The sequence below is a fragment of the Trichechus manatus genome, unplaced genomic scaffold (assembly GCF_000243295.1).
Source record: "Trichechus manatus latirostris isolate Lorelei unplaced genomic scaffold, TriManLat1.0 scaffold00015, whole genome shotgun sequence".
NCBI lineage: Eukaryota > Metazoa > Chordata > Mammalia > Sirenia > Trichechidae > Trichechus > Trichechus manatus.
The window spans coordinates 11,348,009-11,367,921 of NW_004443951.1; the positions used below are offsets into that span (position 1 = coordinate 11,348,009).

General features: G+C 41.0%; 1 protein-coding gene across 1 annotated transcript in view; it reads left to right on the forward strand.

The window, feature by feature from the left end:
• ZSWIM5 (zinc finger SWIM-type containing 5) overlaps positions 1-19,913 on the forward strand; it is a 192,072-nt gene that overhangs the window by 142,416 nt on the left and 29,743 nt on the right. The window contains exons 5-8 of the mRNA XM_004371805.1: positions 3,291-3,470; positions 14,707-14,883; positions 17,253-17,399; positions 17,923-18,060. Of these exons, the coding sequence (XP_004371862.1) occupies positions 3,291-3,470; positions 14,707-14,883; positions 17,253-17,399; positions 17,923-18,060 (642 nt within the window). The remainder of the gene's footprint in view (positions 1-3,290; positions 3,471-14,706; positions 14,884-17,252; positions 17,400-17,922; positions 18,061-19,913) is intronic.

The following is a 19,913-nucleotide window of genomic DNA, read 5'->3' on the forward strand; positions in this document are numbered from 1 at the left end:
GCTCACAGGCTTTTAAGACCCCAGACACTACTCACCAAGGTAGAATGTAGAGCATTATCTTTATAAGTAGTGTCATGCCAATTGAGCTAGATGTTCCCGAGACCATGGTCCCCAGAGCCCTCCATCCAGCAACTCAGTCCCTCGGGGAGTTTGGATGTGTCCATGGGTAATGGCCTCTTTTTTTTTTTATTGTGCTTTAGGTGGAAGTTTACAGAGCAAATTATTTTCTTACTCAACAATTTATACATAAATTGTTTTGCGACATTGGTTGCAATCCCCGCGATGTGTCAACAGTCTCCCCTTCTCTATCCTGAGTTCCCTGTTTCCATTCATCCCATTTTCCTGCCTTCTCGTCTTTGCTTTTGGGCAGGTGTTGCCCATTTGGTCTCATTTACATGCTAGAACTAAGAAACACTTTCTTCACATGTGTTATTTGTTTTATGTTGTTGTTAGGTGCCATCTGGTTAGTTCCGACTCATAGCGACCCTATGTACAGCACATCGAAACACTGCCTGGTCCTGCATCATCCTCACAATTGTTATGCCTGAGCCCATTGTTGCAGCCACTGCGTCAGTCCATCCTGTTGAGGGTTTCTCTCTTTTTCGCTGACCTTCCACTTTACCAAGCATGATGTCTTTCTTCAGGGACTGGTCCTTCCCGATAAGGTGTCCAAAGTACATGAGGGGAAGTCTTGCCATCCTTGCTTCTAAGGAGCCTTCTGACTGTACTTCTCCCAAGACATGTTTGTTCGTTCTTCTGGCCCTTTAAATAAAAACCAAACCCGTTGCCCTCGAGTTATTTCTGACTCAGAGCGACCCAATAGGACAGAGCAGAACTGCCCCATAGAGTTTCCAAGGAGCACCTGGTGGATTTGAACTGCTGACCTTTTGGTTAGCAGCTGTAGCACTTAACCACTACGCCACCAGGATTTCCCATTTTTCTGGCAGTCCATGATATATTCAGTATTCTTCGTCAACACCGTAATTCAAAGGCATCAATTCTTCTTTGTTTTATAGACCTATGTAATCTTCGGCTGAAGGGTGAGCTTTGGGTTAATGGCCTCTTTTTGATCTTTATTCCACTTGTGAAGATTAAATATGAAAATCCTTTACTTCACTATAGATGAAAAGCACTTCTTAAACTGTAAAATAAATGTTACTAATGTTGACCTTCTGCTACATTAGACATTGCTAATTGGCTATGTGACATCGAATTCTCTTGGTTCTTCCACCTCTTTCTCTCTTTTGTTTGTTCTTCCTCCTCTTCTGCCCACAGAGGTGGTGTTTTCTCAAAATTGTACCCTTAACTTTCCTCTCTCATCCTAAATGATGAGGTCATTCTTATCTTTTTTGTTTGTTGGTGGATGGGGCTCTATCCCTACAGTAATTTCAAAAGAAGCAGCATGGGGAAAGAATTACAGTATGGAAAAATTGTATTGTGAGGTTTATACGGACTTTAGGATTCTCAAACTATAGCAGAGAAAATAACTCTTTGATGATCTGATTGTTTGTGCATCTTCCTTACTGCTACACTGGTCCAAATTTTTTACCTCCTGCAACTACATATTAAGGATTTTCTGCCACCTAGTGTTCATAAAGGACACTGCAATGGGTAGGAACTTAGCAGTCCTGTGCCCTGGTGGCATAGTGGTTAAGAGCTCGGCTGCTAACCAAAAGGTCAGCAGTTCAAATCTACTAGCGGCTCCTTGGAAACCCTTTGGGGCAGTTCTATTCTGTCCTATAGTGTCGTTATGAGTCAGAATCTACTTTATGGCACCGGGTTTGGTTTGGTTTTTTGGAAGGAGCCCTGGTGGTGCAGTGGTTAAGCTCTTGGCTACTTACCAAAAGGTTGGTACTTTGAATCCACCAGCCTTCAAAACCCCATGGGGCAGTTCTACTCTGTCCTGTAGGGTCGCTATGAGTCAAAATTGACTTGACAGCAATGGGCTTGGTTGTTTTTGTTTAAGGAGCCCTGGTGGTGCAGTGGTTAAGCGCTCGGCTGCTAACCAAAAGGTCAGAGGTTTGAACCCACCAGCCGCTCTGCAGAAGAAAGATGTGACAGTCTGCTTCCGTAAGGATCACAGCCTTGCAAACCCTTTGGGGCTGTTCTACTCTGTCCTATAGGGTTGCTATGAGTCGGAATCAACTCGATGGCAGCAGATTTGGTTTTTGTTATGGAGCACAGTTCTACTCTAACATACATGGAGTCACCACAAGTTGGATTGGTTTTGGTAGGACTGAAAGTCAACATCCTAGATTACAAAAAATTGCTACCAGAAGAAAAAAACATCCAATAGAGTAAATGTCTAAAAGCATTAAAATGACCCCTGAGGGCATACTTACCTTTACTTATGTAGTTTCCCCTGTTTGGGTATAAACCCTCCCCTCTACCTCTCTGCCCAAAGAATGCAGGAGTGTTTATCTCTTGTTCTTTTTTTAAAATGAAATAATAAAAGTACTTAGGTTAAAAATTCAAATAGTTCTACAAAGCTTATAATAAAAACAGCATTCCCGTGCTCCATTCCCTTCATACTCCCAATTCCCACTTCTCAGACAGAGCAAATTTTAATTTTTAGGTGTTTTTCTAATATACCTCCACATTTCTAAATAACGTGCTTATACTACTCTTTCTTGATTTTTTAATTCTAGATATTATCTCTTATCTTCTTACTGTGAAAGATGAGGATTTGCCTCATGGTACACATATCATTAACTGCTCCCTCATTCTGCCAAGAATAACTATATAATGGCAGTGTAAATATTATTTATAGCAAAATCATATATTAAAAAAAAGTTGCCATCAAGTCAGTTCCAACTTAGACTGATCCTGTGTGTGTCAGAGTAGAACTGTGCTCCAAAGGGTTTTCAATGGCTGATTTTTCAGAACTAGATTGCCAGGCCTTTTTTCTGTGGCTTCTCTAGGTAGACTCGAACCTCCAGCTTTTCAGTTCTCAGCCAAGCACATTAACCATTTGCACCACCCAGCAACTCCAATCATAGGAGGTTCTCAATAAAGATTTGTTGGACTGCTAATCTGAGCTCAAGGTTCAAGACTAAATCTGTCTTGTTCATAAGCACAGGCACACAGATCTAGGTATCAAGATGGTCTCTGCTTTAAGGAAGATTGAGAAGGAAAAATAAGCCAGTTCTAAAAACCCTAGCCAACTTGGTTTTTTATAATTAGAAGAGCTGATGCTTTGGAAAATGAAAGAAAAGGGTAAACTGAAACATTAAGGCTTACACATATATCAAAGGAGAAGTATCAAGAATGTGGGTTGGTTTATTTTCCAGGGGCCTTATGGGTGTGCATCATTTTAAATCCACACTGCAAACTGGAGGAAAAATCTTGTTGGCTGCTGCAGCTGCAGAAGTGGAGCGACCTTGATGTCTGTCCCCTGGAAGATGGAAACTATGGGCATGAGCTGCCCAACATTACCAATGCACTTCCCCAGAGTGCCAATCACAGCCCAGGTGAGCCAGATATCCTTTTAGGCTTTTTGTGCGTGGGACTCCAAAAATGGGAGGGTACAGTGGTGGAACAATGGTGGCCAGACATCTTTTTGGCTGTCAGAATAGATATCCTGAACAAGAAAAATTGTCCCCTTGTTCATCTTGAAATGGTAAACCTTAAATAAGGCTAAGCTTTTATCTTCGATGTTGGGGAAGCTGTCCTTTTCTACATCTAGGGTGCCCTTACAGTGCCCAGCGTAAAGTCGTACAGCCCTCTGCATGAATCTTCTCCAGCCTTCAAGTTCTTTATGTATAATGTATCTTGGCCTCAACTGGAATTGGTTTTAGCTCAGAAAACCTACCTCAAGGGAGGGACCCTGTTTTTTTCACTTGTTGCCATCAACTTGATTCCGACTCATAATGACCCTATAGGACAGAGTAAAACTGCTGCATAGGGTTTCCAAGGAGCACCTGGTGGATTCGAACTGCCAACCTTTTGCTTAGCAACTAAGTTCTGAACCACTTTGCCACCAATAGCCTCTCATTTTTCTGTTTTCCTCAAATTGTTATATAGCAGATAGCTGGGAGGGGGATATCCTCCAAGTTACGATCAGGATTCCTGCTCCAGGAGTCCTGGCTTTTTAAGACAGAGCCAGTACAATGATAGCATACTCTGCCTTTTGAGCCCACTGGCCAACAGTCATTGCTGGGCATCATCATTCATTGTCAGTTTTAGTTCGTATAACTCAGGGTTTTTTTTATGTTGGCAACTGATTCTTTTTTTTTTTTTTTTAATTTTTAATTGTTGTACTTTAAGTGAAAGTTTACAATTTAAGTTAGTCTCTCATACAAAAATTTATACATGCATTGTTTTGTGACCCTGCTTGCTCTCCCTATACTGTGACAGCACACTCCTCCTTTCCACCTCTGATTTCCCGTGTCCATTCAACCAGCTCCTGACCCTCTCTGCCTTCTCGTCTCACCTCCAGACAGGAGCTGCCCATTTAGTCTCATGTATCTACTTGAGCTAAGAAGCACACTCTTCACGAGTATCATTTTTATGTCCCATAGTCCAGTCTAATATTTGTCTGAAGAATTGGCCTCGGGAATGCTTCTAGTTCTGGGTTGACAGAGAGTCCAGGGGCCGTGCTTTCTGGGGTCCCTCCAGTCTCAGTCAAACCATTAAGTCTGGTCTTTTTACTACAATTTGAGCTCCACACCCCACTTTTCTCCTGCTCCATGAGGGATTCTCTGTTGTGTTCCCTATCAGAGCAGTCATTAATGATAGCCAGGTATCATCTAGTTCTTCTGGTCTCAGACTGGTGCAGTCTCTGGTTTATGTGGCCCTTTCTGTCTCTTGGGCTAATACTTTCCTTGTGTCTTTGGTGTTCTTCATTCTCCTTTGCTCCGGGTGGGTTGGGACCAATTGATGCATCTTAGATGGCTGCTCGCTAGCTTTTAAGACCCCAAACACCACTCACCAAAATAGGATGCAGAACATTTTCTTAATAAACTTTGTTATGCCACTTGATCTAGCTGTCCCCTAAAAGCATGGTCTGCAGGACCCCAACCCTGCTACTCTGTCCCTCAAAGTGTTTGGTTGTATTCAGGAAACTTGTTAGCTTTGGTTTAGTCCAGTTGTGCTGACTTCCCCTGTAGTGTGTGCTGTCCTTCCCTTCACCTAAGATAATTCTTGTCTACTACCTAGTTAGTGAATACCTCTCTCTCCCCCTCCCTCCCCACCCTTGTAACCATCAAAGAATGTTTTCTTCTGTGTTTAAACCTTTTCTTGAGTTCTTATAACAGTGGTCTTATACAATATTTATCCTTTCGTGACTGACTAAATTCACTCAGCATAATGTCTTCCAGATTCCTCCACATTATGTTTCATGGGTTCATCGTTGTTCTTTATTGTTGAGTAGTATTCCACCGTGTTAATATACCATAATTTGTTTATCCATTCTTCCACTGATGGGCACCTAGGTTGTTTCCATCTTTTCACTATCATGAACAGTGCTGCAGTGAACATGGGCGTGCATATATCTATTTGTGTGATGGCTCTTATTTCTCTAGGATATATTCCAGGGAGTGGGATTGCTGGATCATAAGGTACTTCTATTTCTAGCTTTTTAAGGAAGCACCAAGTTGATTTCCAAAGTGGTTGTACCATTTTACATTCCCACCAACAGTGTATAAGTGTTCCAGTCCCTCCACAACCTCTCCAACATTTATTATTTTGTGTTTTTTGGATTAATGCTAGCTTTGTTGGGGTGAGATGGTATCTCATTGTAGTTTTGATTTGTATTTCTCTAATGGCTAATGATCATGAGCATTTCTTCATTGTCTGTTAGCCACCTGAATGTCTTCTTTGGTGAAGTGCCTGTTCATATCCTTTGCCCATTTTTTAATTGGGTTATTTGTCTTTTTGTTGTTGAGGTTTTACAGTATCTTGCAGATTTTAGAGATTAGACACTGATTGGATTTGTCACAGCCAAAAAATTTTTCCTAGTCTGTAGGTTGTCTTTTTACTCTTTTGGTGAAATCTTTTGATGAGCATAAGTGTTTGATTTTTAGTGACTCCCAGTTATCAAGCTTCTCTTCTGGTGTTTATGCATTGTTACTTATGGTTTTTATTCTGTTTATGCCATGTATTAGGGCTCCTAGCGTTGTCCCTATTTTTTCTTCCATGATCCTTATCATTTTAGATTTTATATTTAGGTCTTTGATCCATTTTGAGTTAGCTTTTGTTCATGGTGTGAGGTATGGGTCTTATTTCAGTTTTTTGTGGATGGATATCCAGTTATGCTAGCACCATTTGGTAACTGGTTATTCTTTAGCCCACTGGGAACCCTTCATTGGTAGGGGATTTTATCAAATGTTGATTTTATAGTTGGTTCCTATTATTTTAGATGATAAATCTATTGATATTTTTATTTCAAGGAGGAAATCACTTAAATCTCTTGCTGGGTGTCTGTCTACCATACTATAATTTGTTTCAGTATATTTAAGGCAACTAAGGTAATAGATGAAAAAAAGGTACTATTTTGCAACTTCTTTAAGCTACTCTTTCCTGGAACTAATCTAGCCTCCACAACACCAGAAGCCATCCTTTTAGTACTGGCTTTGGATGGCATAGAGAAGGTCAAATGCATACAAACAGATGCGCCTAGATCTGTCAGTTCCTTCCTCTCATAATGCATCAGTTCTTTGTTGTCATCGGTTCTCCTTTGAGGACACTATTTATGACTATTATTCAAATTTATACACCAATCACTAATGTTAAAGATGAAGAAATTGAAGGTTTTTACCAACTTCTGCAGTCTGAAATTGATCAAACATGTGATCAAGATGCATTAATAATTACTGGTGATTGGAATGCTAAAGTTGGAAATAAAGAAGAAGGATCAGTAGTTGGAAAAGATGGCCTTGGTGATAGAATTGACACTGGAGCTCACATGATAGAATTTTGCAAGACCAATGACCTATTCATTGGAAATACCTTTTTATAACAACGTAAACAGTGACTGTACACACGGACCTCACTAGATGGAATACACAGGAATCAAATTGACTACATCTATGGGAAGAGACAATGAAGAAACTCAATATCATCAGTCAGAACAAGGCCAGAGGCTGAATGCAGAAGAGACCATCAATTGCTCCTGTGCAAGTTCAAGTTGAAGCTGAAGAAAATCAGAACAAGGCCATGAAAGCCAAAGTACATCCTTGAATATATCCCACCTCAATTTAGAGACCATCTCAAGAATAGATTTGACACATTGGACACTAATGACCGAAGACCAGGTAAGTTATGAGATGATATCAAGGACATCATACGTGAAGAAAGCAAAAAGTCATTAAAAAGACAGGAAAGAAAGAAAAGACCAAAATTGATGTCAGAAGAGACTCTGAAATGTAGAGTAGCTAAAGCAAATGGATGAAATGGTGAAGTAAAAGAGCTGAACAGAAGATTTCAAACGGCGGCTCAAGAAGACAAAGTAAAGTATTATGATGAAATGTGCAAAGACCTGGAGATAGAAAACCAAAAGAGAAGAATAGACTCAGCATTTCCAACCTGAAAGAACTGAAGAAAAAATTCAAGCCTCAAGTTGCAATAGTGAAGGATTCTATTCAAAATATTGAATGACACAGGAAGCATCAAAAGAAGATAGAAGGAATACACGGAGTCACTGTACCAAAAATAATTGGTTGATGTTCAGCCATTTCAGGAGGTAGCATATGATCAAGAACTGATGATACTAAAGGAAGAAGTTCAAGCTGCACTGAAGGCATTGGTGAAAAACAGGGCTTCAGGAATTGACAGAATACCAATCGAGATGTTTCAAGAAACGGATGCAACACTGGAAGCACCCGCTTGTCTATGCCAAGAAATTTGGAAGACAGCTACCTGGCCAACCAACTGGAAGAGATCCATATTTGTGCCCATTCCAAAGAAAGGTGATCCAACTGAATGCAGAAATTATCGAACAATATCATTAATATCACATGCAAGTAAAATTTTTCTGAAGATAATTTTAAAAAGGTTGCAGCCACACGCCAACAGGGAACTGCCAGAAATTCAAGCTGGACTCAGAAGAGGACATGAAAAGAAGGATATCACTGCTGATGTCAGATGGATCGTGGCTGAAAGCAGAGAATACCAGAAAGACGTTTACCTGTGTTTCATTGACTATGCAAAGGCATTCAGCTGTGTGGATCATAACAAATTATGGATAACATTGCGAAGAATGGAAATTCCCAGACACTTAGCTGTGCTCATGCAAAACCTGTACATAGACCAGGAGACAGTCATTAGAATAGAACAAGGGAGGATACTGTGTGGTTTAAAATCAGGAAAGGTGTGTGTCAGGGTTGTATCCTTTCACAGTACTTATTCAATCTGTATGCTGAGCAAATACTCAGAGAAACTGGACTGTATGAAGAAGAGTTCGGCATCAGGATTAGACGAAGACTCATTAACAACCTGCGTTATGCAGATGACACAACCTTGCTTGCTGAAAGTGAAGAGGACTTGGAGCACTTACTAATGAAGAGCAAAGACACAATCTTGCTTGCTGAAAGTGAAGAGGACTTGGAGCACTTGCTAATGAAGATCAAAGACTACAGCCTTCAATGTGAATTACACTTCAACATAAAGAAAACAGAAATCCTCACAACTGGACCAATAACCAACATCATGATAAATGAAGATTGATGTTGTCAAGGATTTCCTTTTACTTGGCTCCACAATCAATGGAAGCAGCAGTCAAGAAATTAAACAATGTATTGCAGTGGGCAATACAGATCTCTTTGAGGTGTTAAAAAGCAAAGCTGTCACTTTGAGTACTAATGTCCGCCTGACGCAAGCCATGGTATTTTCAGTCACCTTATATGCATGCAAAAGCTAGACAATGAATATGGAAGACTGAAGAAGAATTGATGCATTTGAATTACGGTGTTGACGAAGAATATTGACTATATCATGAACTGCCAGAAGAATGAACAAATCTGTCTTGGAAGAAATACAGCCAGAATGCTCCTTAGAAGCAAGGATGGATATATCTAGTCTCACGTTATTTTGGACATGTTATCAGGAGAGACTAGTCCCTGGAGAAGGACATCATGTTTGGTAAAGTAGAGCGTCAGCGAAAAAGAGGAGGACCCTCAGCAAGATGGATTGACACAAGATGGCTGCAACAGTGGGCTCAAATATAGCGACGATTTTGAGGATGGCACGGGACCAAGCAGTGTTTCCTTCTGTTGTACATAGGGTTGCTATGTGTTAGAACTGACTCGACAGCACCTAACAACAATAACAACTGGTTCTCCTTTGAGGACACTGCTTTCTCTACAGTCTTTTCAAGTTGTAGCCGATTTTTCTCTCACACCCCTTGTACTAGGGGAGCAGTAGGCCCCCTGCTTATTCTTCATTGCCATTTCTGCATCACTGTCCTCTTCTCCCCCCTAAAATATCCCTTTTAAAATTCATGCCATCCAACTGTAAACCTCTACGTCACTCCCCCTCATTCCTTGAAGATTTTAGCTATTGGCTTACTAGCACTACTCTATGTCAGTACTTATATCATAATTCTTGATGATTTCAATATCCACATAGATGATCCTTCCAGTATCCTGGCCCCTCAGTTTCTTGATCTCTTCCAAAGATCTTATCTTCTGCCATAACTTAGCCAACCAGTCCCAACGTCCTACCTTAGACTTTGTCATTACCAATAACTACACCCTCTTCATAATCTCAATTTCAAGCCTCTCCATTTACCAATCTTCCTAGATTTTTTTTTGGTGTCCCAATTCTAGTAATTCTAGGAATTTTGGTCCTTTGATTCTACCACTTTTTCACTGTCTTGATAGTCTCATTTTCCTCATTTACCTAGGTTAGATTCCTTGGTACATCGTTATAATCAATCCTTTGCGTACAGATACTCAGCTCCCTCCTTCCCTTTGTCACACTCATGTTGCAAAACCCCAGTCTTAACTCACACCTGCACAGCTGAACACAGGGAGAAACATAACCATGATAACTGGTCTTATACATATATTTTTTTAATTTGTGACCACTGAGTTCAAGTGAGTCCTTAGTGCTACCTAGATAGCCACCATTTGTCCCTAATCCATGCCCTTTTTTACTCTTCTAAATTACTCTTTAACAACATCTTTTCCCTAAAACTTTCTGTATTTCCTCCCCATTCCTCACTCTCAGCTGATGGCCTTGCTTCTTGTTCACTGAAAATGTGGAAGAAATCGGAAGAGAATTTCTAAAACTCTATCACCACATCTGCCTCTGTCTGTGTCCATTATATTCTGCCTCCTCCTCTGTGGCTATTCGTGCTTCTAAGTCCCAGCTTTCCACTTATTCTTGAGACCTTATTCTTTCTTTTTTATCCAGGACATCACTCCAGGAATTACATCCTCTCTCTTCTTCATCACCAAGTTTTCCCTCTCCATGGATTATTCCTATGATTATACAGGATGTTATTATATCTCCCATGCTGAAAAAACAGAACAAAACAAAAACTCTTGTGACTTCACATGCCTCTCTGTCTACCACCCTATTTCTCTGCTTCTTTTTATAGAAAAATAATTCAAAAGAATAGTATATATTTACCATCTCCAGTTCCTCTGCTCCTATTCTCCCTTGTATCTACTTCACTCCCTTGTATCGACTTTATCCCCACTACTCCAGAAACAGGTTTTGTAATGGTCACTAATGCTAACTCTTGCTAAATCCAATGGTTAATTCTTGGTCATAATCTTACTGGACCTGTCAGCAGCATTTGACACAAGAGATCATTCTCTTCTTGAAACACCTTTTTCATTTGACTTCTAGGATACCACTGTCTCTTGGTTCTTCTCTTACTTCAGTGGCCCCTCCAATTCAGTCTCCTTTACTGTCTCCTCCCCATTTCCCAACCTAAAATGCTGAAGTGCCAGGATTTAGTCAACAGACCTCTTCTCTTCTTTTTCTATACTTGCTCTCTTGATGATTGCAGCATTTCAGTAATCATCTGTATACTAACAACTCTCAAATTTATATCTCCTGTCCAGAACTTTCTTTTCAACTTCAAACTTGTATATTCAATTGCTTTCTCACTATCTCCACATAGATACTGTCTCAGGCTGGGTTAACTAGAGAAGTAAAACCAGTGAAGTGTATATATATATGTAGAGAGGGAGATGGGTCACAAGGTTGTAGAGGCTGGCAAGTCCCTGTCCGTGTAGAGGCCTCTCCAGACTCACATAGCTGCAGAGGCTGACAAACCCAAGATTGGCAGGTAAGACAGAAGGCTGCAGGCTCACAGGATGCAGAGGCTGACGAATCCCAAGATTGGCAGGCAGTGTGGCAGGCCACTGGCTCCAGTCCCAAGAACCAGAGGTCAGATGGTGACAAGCCAGATGCAGGATCCAGAGTGAGCAAAAGCCAGCAAGCTTTGCCAGAATGTCCATATATATTGGATGCAGGCCACACCCCTGAGGAAACTCCTCGTAGAACTGCTTGACTGATCATATCAGATCACGTCATGGAGGTGATTACATTATATTACAGAATGGAGGATAACTACATCATTACATAACTGCCAAACTACATCATTACATAACTACCAAACTACATCATTACATAACTGCCAAACCACTGAGAATCATGGCCCAGCCAAGTTGACACACAACCTTAACCATCACAGATATTAATGGGCATCTCAGTAGGATTTCTTATCCCTCAAACCATACCCAAATCTGCTCCTCCTATAGTCTTCTTTATCTCCGTATATGGCAGACCATGGAGTCTCTTGACTCTTTTCTTTCTTTCTCACCCCAGATCTAATCCTTGAAAAAATCCTATTGCAATTACTGTCAAAATATATCTGGAATCCAACCACTTCATATCACCTCCCTGCTTATTACTCTGGCCAAGCTACCATCATCTTTCATAAATTATTGCAGAGGCCTCCTGTCTTAGTTATCTATTGCTGCTTTAACAGAAATACCACAAGTGTGTGGTTTTAAAGAACAGAAATTTATTTTCTCACAGTTTAGTAAGCTGGAATTCTCAATTCAGGGCACCAGCTTTAGAGGAAGGCTCTCTCTGACTGCTCTGGTGGAAGACCTTTGCCTCTTTTAGCTTCTGTTCCTATGTTTGTTGATAATCTTCATGTGGCATCTGTCTACCCTCATTTGTCCTTTCTTGCTTGCTTCTGTGCTTAATCTGCTCTTTTTATATCTCAAAAATGATTGGATTTAGGATACACCCTAAATGATATGGCCTCATTAACGAAGAAAGAAAACACTATTCCCAAAAGGGATTATATCCACAGGTACGGGGATCAGGTCTTCAACACATATTTTGAGGGGACACAGTTCAATTCATAACACCTTCTAACTGCTTCTGTTTCTACCCTTTCATCTTATAGTCTGTTCTTAATACTGCTGCTAGTGTTAGCCTTTTGAAATACAAGTCTGATCATATCCCTTCATGGCTTAACGCCCTCCATGATCTGGCTCCCCACTGTCTCTCTGGCCTCATCTCCTATGATTCTCCTGCTTGCTTATTCCATTCCAGCTATACTTGCATCCTCGCTGTTCCTCAAACACTTCAAGTATGCTTCCACCTAAGGACCTTAGCACTTGCTGCTTCTTCTGCCTGGAATGTCCTTTCCTTAGTTATCTCTAAAACTTGCCCCTCCATTCCTTTAGATCTCTGTTCAAATGTTATCCTATTAGACCATTTTATATAAAACAGTAAACCACCCCCCAACACCAGCATGCTTTTCTCCCCAACCTTGCTTCATTCTTCTCCATAGCACTCATAGCCATCTAATATATCTGATATACTGCATATTTATTTGCTCCTTTGTTTAACTGTTCCTCCCCATTTGAACGTAAAGGCCCATAAAGGCAGAGACCTTGTATATCCCCAGCACCTAGAACAGTGCCTGCCGTATAGTCCAAACCTACCAAACCCATTGCCATTGAGTTGACTCTGACTCATAGCAACCCTACAGGACAAAGTGGAATTGCCCCAGAAGGTTTCCAAGAGTGGTGGGTTGATTCAAACTGCCGACATTTTTGGTTACCAGCTGTAGCTGTTAACCACTGCAGCCATATAGTAGGCACTCATTATTTTCTGATTTAATTAATTACAAGACGTATTACAAGTCCAGTCCTCACTGTGGGCTGAGCAAACTCATGATGGATTTCAGCTGAGGACCTCCAGTTTAAAAGCAGTGAGTACCAATAACTAATGACAGTATATTTACGGAAGGCAGTGAGAGAGACAAGCAGGAGGGCAGGGAGGAAGAGGCAGAGGCAAAGACGCAGGCATGTCAGTACCCCAGATGTGTGGGCTATAAGGCTTCTGCAACTTTTCTTCCCTGAGCCATAGCTAGGTCAGCCCTTCATTTGGTTTCTATCATTGGTTTAATGAGCCAGTGAGGAGAGGGGTATAGACTCCATCCAGTAGAAGGGTCAGTGTGCTTCCCACTGAGGGACAACGTGAAGGAGAAGCAATTTCGATAGATACTGTGTGTGCTATTTATATGATGTTGCTGGGTGCCATAGTTGATTCTGACTTATAGCAACCCCACATGACAAAGTAGAACTATCCCATAGGGTTTTCTTGGCTGTAGTCTTTACAGAAGCATCTCCCACAGAGCCACTGGGTGGGTTCAAACCACTAGCCTTTCTATTAGCAGCCACCAGGGTTCTTATTGTTATAATAGCATCCTTTAGTCATCTGAGCCCATACCCGATGGGATATATCAAATTCTAAAGAGATGATCAGATCCCAAGGACTTTTACTGAGTAGATAAATATGTTAGTTTCTTTCATGTTCAATCTGAATCATCTGACTCCTCCCCCTCACCCCCATTTTTTGGCCCAGGCTTAGTAGATATACACTTCATTTGGACATCTCTGGAAACATCTATATAGTACTTCAGTTCTTAATCCCAGAATAGTTTCAACTGCCTTAGTCTAGCAGAGAGTCAGTTAAATGGCCCTTTATGGTTTTTTGTTTCCTGAAATATCATTTCCATGAGTCCTCCTAAGTCCACAGTTTATGATAGTGTAGCTTCCATTTAGTCCTTCTACACACCACCCTTAAGGTTGAACCTACTGTGACTGCAGTTTTGGTTTCCCAGAAGCCCTTTTCCTGAAGAAAGATGGCATGGTAAAACACCAGTGAGAGAATAAGTTAATCAGTTATTTGTCAGCATCAATTTTCCTTATTGTGGAACAAGACTAAGTCTGTAGATACTAGTGTGATAAAAAGTACCAGGATACTCAAGGCTTGAGCTCTTTATCAGCTTTTAATATGAATTTCCTGGAAGTCCTTAGTGTGATAAGGGCTATGCTATAAATGAGACAGGTTCTGGAGTGGCCAGAGAAGTTAGCTGGCTGCTTCTTTCTACCTCTGACCTCTGTAAAAGCAGTTGGTATCCTCACTGATTGAACACCACTGTCACTCCTCTCTTGTATGTGGCTCTGGGTCCCAGGAGAAATTTGGTTTTCTGTAGAAGGAGGAAGGCAGCATTGGTCTCTGAAAGAAGGTTCTTCCCATAGAGGGCACAGACACACTGAAAGTTTATCCATGAATGAGGCGACACAGCAAACACCGAGATGGCAAAGTGGCTCTCGTGCTTAAACACATACTGTTCTTTTGCCCCTCCTTTCACTCTGAAGAAGACATAGGGGCTAGAGTCTCAGATTGCTCATCATTGAATTATATGTTTCTTTCTTTCCCCAGACTCTTTATCGAGACCAAGACGAACAGTGTTCACTAGAGCCATCGAAGGCCGTGAATTGCATTGGCAGGACAGCCACTTACAGCGAATAATCAGCAGTGATATATATACAGCTCCTGCCTGCCAGCGGGAAAGCGAGAGACTGCTCTTTAATTCTCAAGGCCAGCCACTGTGGCTTGGTAAGTCTATCTCTCCTGTACTCCTGCAAGGCCTGGGTGAGCTATCTGCATAGGTACCAGCAACACCAACTACAATTTGGATGTTCTTCACACAGATCTTTTGAGACCTTGTCTAGGACCTCAGGTTATTTATGTGATGCCTGAGATATTTGTGTCTGCATTCAGCTGAGGTACAGTAACCTCAAATGGAGGAATTTGTATCCTGTTCTTTTAGCTTTGAAAGGAGAAAGGAGTTAACAAATCTCAGAGTACTAACAAAACCATTAGACATTGGTTCACAGGCTCTCTTAGTCAACAGTTACTGAGCAAGATTATAATCTACTCTAAAATTACATGTTTTGATAGAAAAGCACTAAGCTTGAAACTTAAATTACCCTGTACTAGTAGCTGGGGGACAGTCTGCATTTTTCAGCAGGCTGTCTTCCATTTCTCTTACGCATTTTCCCTCCCCTCCTTCATCATAACAGGATGGAGACGTTCCATCATGAGTTTAAGTCCTCCTCTGAAATAGTTTGCCAGCATGGCCTTCTAGCCTCTCTATCCTTGGCTTTATCATAGGATGTCCATTCCAAAATAGACATCCTTTTTTCTTTCTTTATTCGTTTTCTGAGTCTCACAACAATGACATCCATTTTCATTGTCTTCTCCCAACTCTTTCACCCCATATGTTTGTCTTTCTCAAGATCTTGCTGCATCTGGATATGTCTCTGTCTGTCTCTTGAAAGCCTTGGCCAGACTCACTGTGGGTCACCACCTGAAATTCCCTTTGATCATCTTTCCTCTTCTCTGACACAGCGCTTCAAAAATGTAAATCTAATAAGCCTGTGAAAAAATACATACCTCATTAATCATCAAATATGCATAGTAAAAGAGCACCGAATTATCATTGTTTGTCAAATGGTCAGAGACTTTTTTAATAAAGCTAATTAGTTTCTGGTGGGGGGGAAAGTTGCATGGAGATAGACACTCTCATATACTATTGGTAAGAATGCAAATTCTTACAGCCTTTCTGAAGGATATTTCAGCAACACTTATCAAAAGCCTTTAAAATACATTTATACTCTTTAAGCCAGGAATTCTACATCTGGGAATTTATCCTGAGGCCATAATTAACTAAGGATATGCACAAGCTAGGGGGTTCATTAGAGCATCGATATAAATAGTTTACAGATGGGAAAATTGGAAACAATCTAAATGTCCAGCAATAGAGGGTTGACGCAGTGGATAATACACATATTCAGTGGAATGATATGTCATCACTTTTAACATTATAGAAGTATATTTAGTGGCATGGAAAGATATTTACAATATGTGTTATTAAGTGGAAAAATGCAGTTACAAAGCAATATTTATATCATCCCATTTTTATTAAAAAATTGAGTAGGAAAGTCTGGATAAATATACATGAAACTGGAATAGTGGTTATCTCTGGGTAATGGGATTACAGATGATTTTTATTTGCTACCTTTTGTATATCTGTATTTTCTAGTTTTTTGCAATTATTTCTATAATTTTTAATGTCATCTTTAAAAGAAATAATAAATCTCTTAGTAATCACTCACCCACTTATAAGCCTTTGGTAGTCTTCCACTATCTCTAAGGTAAATCCAAATTCCTTACTGTGGTATTTAAAACCTTTCACATTCCAGCCTCCTCTTTTCTAGCCTAGCTCCAGCTACATATACTAACTCTAGCCACAGTGAACTGTTTACCATACTCTGAAGCTGTTATACAGTGTACGTTTTATGCTTTTACTTATGTGCCTTTGCTTTTATGTTCCCGTTGCTAGGAATGCCTTTCCTTGTTTGCCTACCTGTTTATCCATCAAGGCTCAGCTCAAATATTATCGTCTCTCTCTATATATTTCTGTCATATCATTTCTTTTTAATTGTTTATCTGTTTTAATAATTATCTGTTTATATATCATTTGTGAGATCTTTGAGGTCAGTGACCTTTTCTTACTCATCTTTGTATTCCCCTTTGCCAGCACACTACCTGGCATATAACAGATTTTCAGGAAATATAAGATTAATAAATGAATAAGACTTTTCCCTTTAGTCAGTTAGTTGCTGCCTCCTCTGGGTTCCCATAGTACATGTTCACAAAGAGATACTACATTTTATTATCATAGTTGTGTGTCTCTTTCTATACCATGCCCCCACCCTGAGGCTACAAGGTAGCTCTTTGAAGTTGGCATCTGTGATTTATTCAGTCTTCTGTCTTTAATAAATAAAACACAGTTCCTGGTACACAATAGATGTCAGGTTGAATTTGAGGAACTGAACTGAACACAAACTCCGTTTGTCAAGCATGAATTTTCCTGGTTTAAACATTTAACTCAACCCAAATACTTTCTTCTTATCCGGTAGAGCATGTACCTACAGCTTGTGCTCGGGTTGATGCCCTGCGTTCCCATGGTTATCCAAAAGAGGCCCTCAGACTCACAGTGGCAATTATCAATACTCTGAGGTTGCAGCAACAGAGGCAACTGGAAATCTACAAGCATCAAAAGAAAGGTATAGTGATTAGGAGCCATCCCAAGCCTGTAAACCTGAGACTGATAAGGATCCTCAGGGGATGCAAGGCCTAGTACTTAATTTTCATTAAGTTTCATGGAGTGAGTATGGCAAGGATTAGAGGATTACAGATCATTCCACCTGCTCTGTGACCTAGAATACCTCACTTTATGTCTCTGAATCTCAGTTCTCTCATCTGTATAGTGGAAATAATAATGCCTGCCTGCATCCCTCACAGGGCAGTTGTAAGGCTCACATAAGGTCTGGTATGAGAAGACCCTTCCTAAACTCTAAAGCTGTATCCACCTGTGTGCACTGCCAGGAGGCAGTCTACATGCAAATCATATGGCCTTACAGCTGACTGGTGAGCTTGTTACTAGTCCTGTCAACTCAAGGCAAGACAATGAGGCTAACTTTTCTTTGACTCTCAGGGCCAACAAAGAAACTAAAGAGGAGACCTAGGCAGGGATGTAGGGAAATGTGTTTTTTCCACTCTCTAAAACTCTAACCTGCTTGCTTGCAGAACTGTTGCAGAGAGGAACCACAACCATCACAAACCTGGAGGGCTGGGTGGGCCACCCCCTGGATCCCATTGGCTGTCTGTTTCTCACTTTGACCGATGCCTGCCGCCTGAATGATGATGGCTATCTGGAAGTGTCAGGTACAGGGGTCAGCCTGAGGCAAGCCAGGACGACTGCCCTCGTCAGCTTTCTCCTTTCTGCTAGACTCTGTTGTGTTCTTCCTGCTGCCTTTTCCTCCTCTTGTCCAAACTGGCCTGCCCCTGAGACGTTTCCTTGGGCTTCCTCTCTTTCCCACCATCCTGCCACACTGTGGTCTGGCCCTGTCCTACTTTCCCATTTTACCTTACCAGCCTTCGTTTGTTTCTTTCTTATGCCCCATGATGAATGCTTAAGGAGTTTGGTCCAAGGGGAATAAGAAGGGATAGAGGAATTTTAGGAGTCAGAGGCCAGGTCCTCAGAGCAGTCTGGAAGCGGGAGAGAATTTCCATGAAGAATATATGTATCCCTTGCAATTACACAGTACTTTGTGGTTTCTGTTGAATTTTCCCCCTCTTGAGGCTTTGTACCAATTTTACAAATGAGAAATATAAAATAAAAAAAAAAAGTTGCTGTCCCACAGATTCCGACTCGTGGAGTCCCCATGTGTTACAGAGTAGAACTGCTCCATAGGATTTTCTTGGCTATAATCTTTATAGAAGCAGATCACCAGGCCTTTCTTCTGTGGCACCACTGAGTGGGTTCAGACTGCCAGCCTTTAGGTTAGTAGTCAAGTGCAAACTGTTTGCACCACCCAGTGACTCATAAAGGGGGAGTCGTTTAATAGAATCTCAAAGTAGCCAGTCCTAGGGACAGAATTGATTCTTCTCTCCTCTCTGCCATCATAATATGTATACACACATCTGTTGTAGTATTTAGCACACTGCATTACAGTTTGTTTACAAATTCCTATAGCTTACTACTTGAAAACAAAAACTGTAACTTACTTATCTCTGTGATCCTTGCATTTAGTGCAGGACAGTACCTGACGTTTAACGTTTTGGTTGTTGTTAGTCGCCACTGAGTCAATTCTGACCCATGGCAACCCCATTTGTGCAAGTAGAACTGCTCCATAGGGTTTTCAAGGCTGTGACCTTTCAGAAACAGATTGTCAGGCCTGTCTTTCGAGGTGCCTCTAGGTCGGTTCAAACCTCCAACCTTTCGGCCAGTAGCGGAGTGCTTAACCAAAGGACTCCTAAAAAAAAATACCAAACCTGTTGCCATCGAGTTGAGTCCAACTCATAGCGACCCTGTAGGACGAAGTAGAACTGGCCCATAGGGTTTCCAAGGCTGTAAATCCTTACAGAAGCAGACTGCCACATCTTTCTCCCACGGATTTGTTGGTGGGTTCAAACAGCTAATCTCTCGTTTAACAGCTGAGCACTTAACCACTGCGCCACCACGGCTCCTTAGGAACTCCTAGTCCTCCATAAATACTTATTGGATGGGTGAAGGGAAAAAGTAAAGAAACCAAGACTCTGACTCTTAAACCTGTGCTCTTCTGCTGAAACTGTGAACCCATTGGTGAAACATATAAAATAATAGCACCAAAGTTGCAAGTTTTTACAAAAGTAAGAGTTTAATTGGATGAATTTGGATTTCTCTGTGTGGAGATGCAAGGGGTAGCCCCAAGCCAAGCTAGCACTGTCCTTATCTTCCCTTTGATCCCCTGTGGAAGGAATCAGCATCTTTGGTCTGTTTCATTTACACAGTGATGCTTATATCTTGAGGTTGCACTGGGGATTCATTCATTCACCATTGACCTACACTCAGCTCTTTCCATATGCCAGGCCTTGAACAATAAGATAAAGTCTCTTCCCTTTAAGGTACTCACACTCTGCTGAAAGAGACAGACACAAAAACAGACAATGATGGCATTATGTAATGTGCTAACAAAAGATAAGTATAAGGTTTTATACTTCTCCAGCTGGCCTGACCAGTTCCTATACTAGAAAGG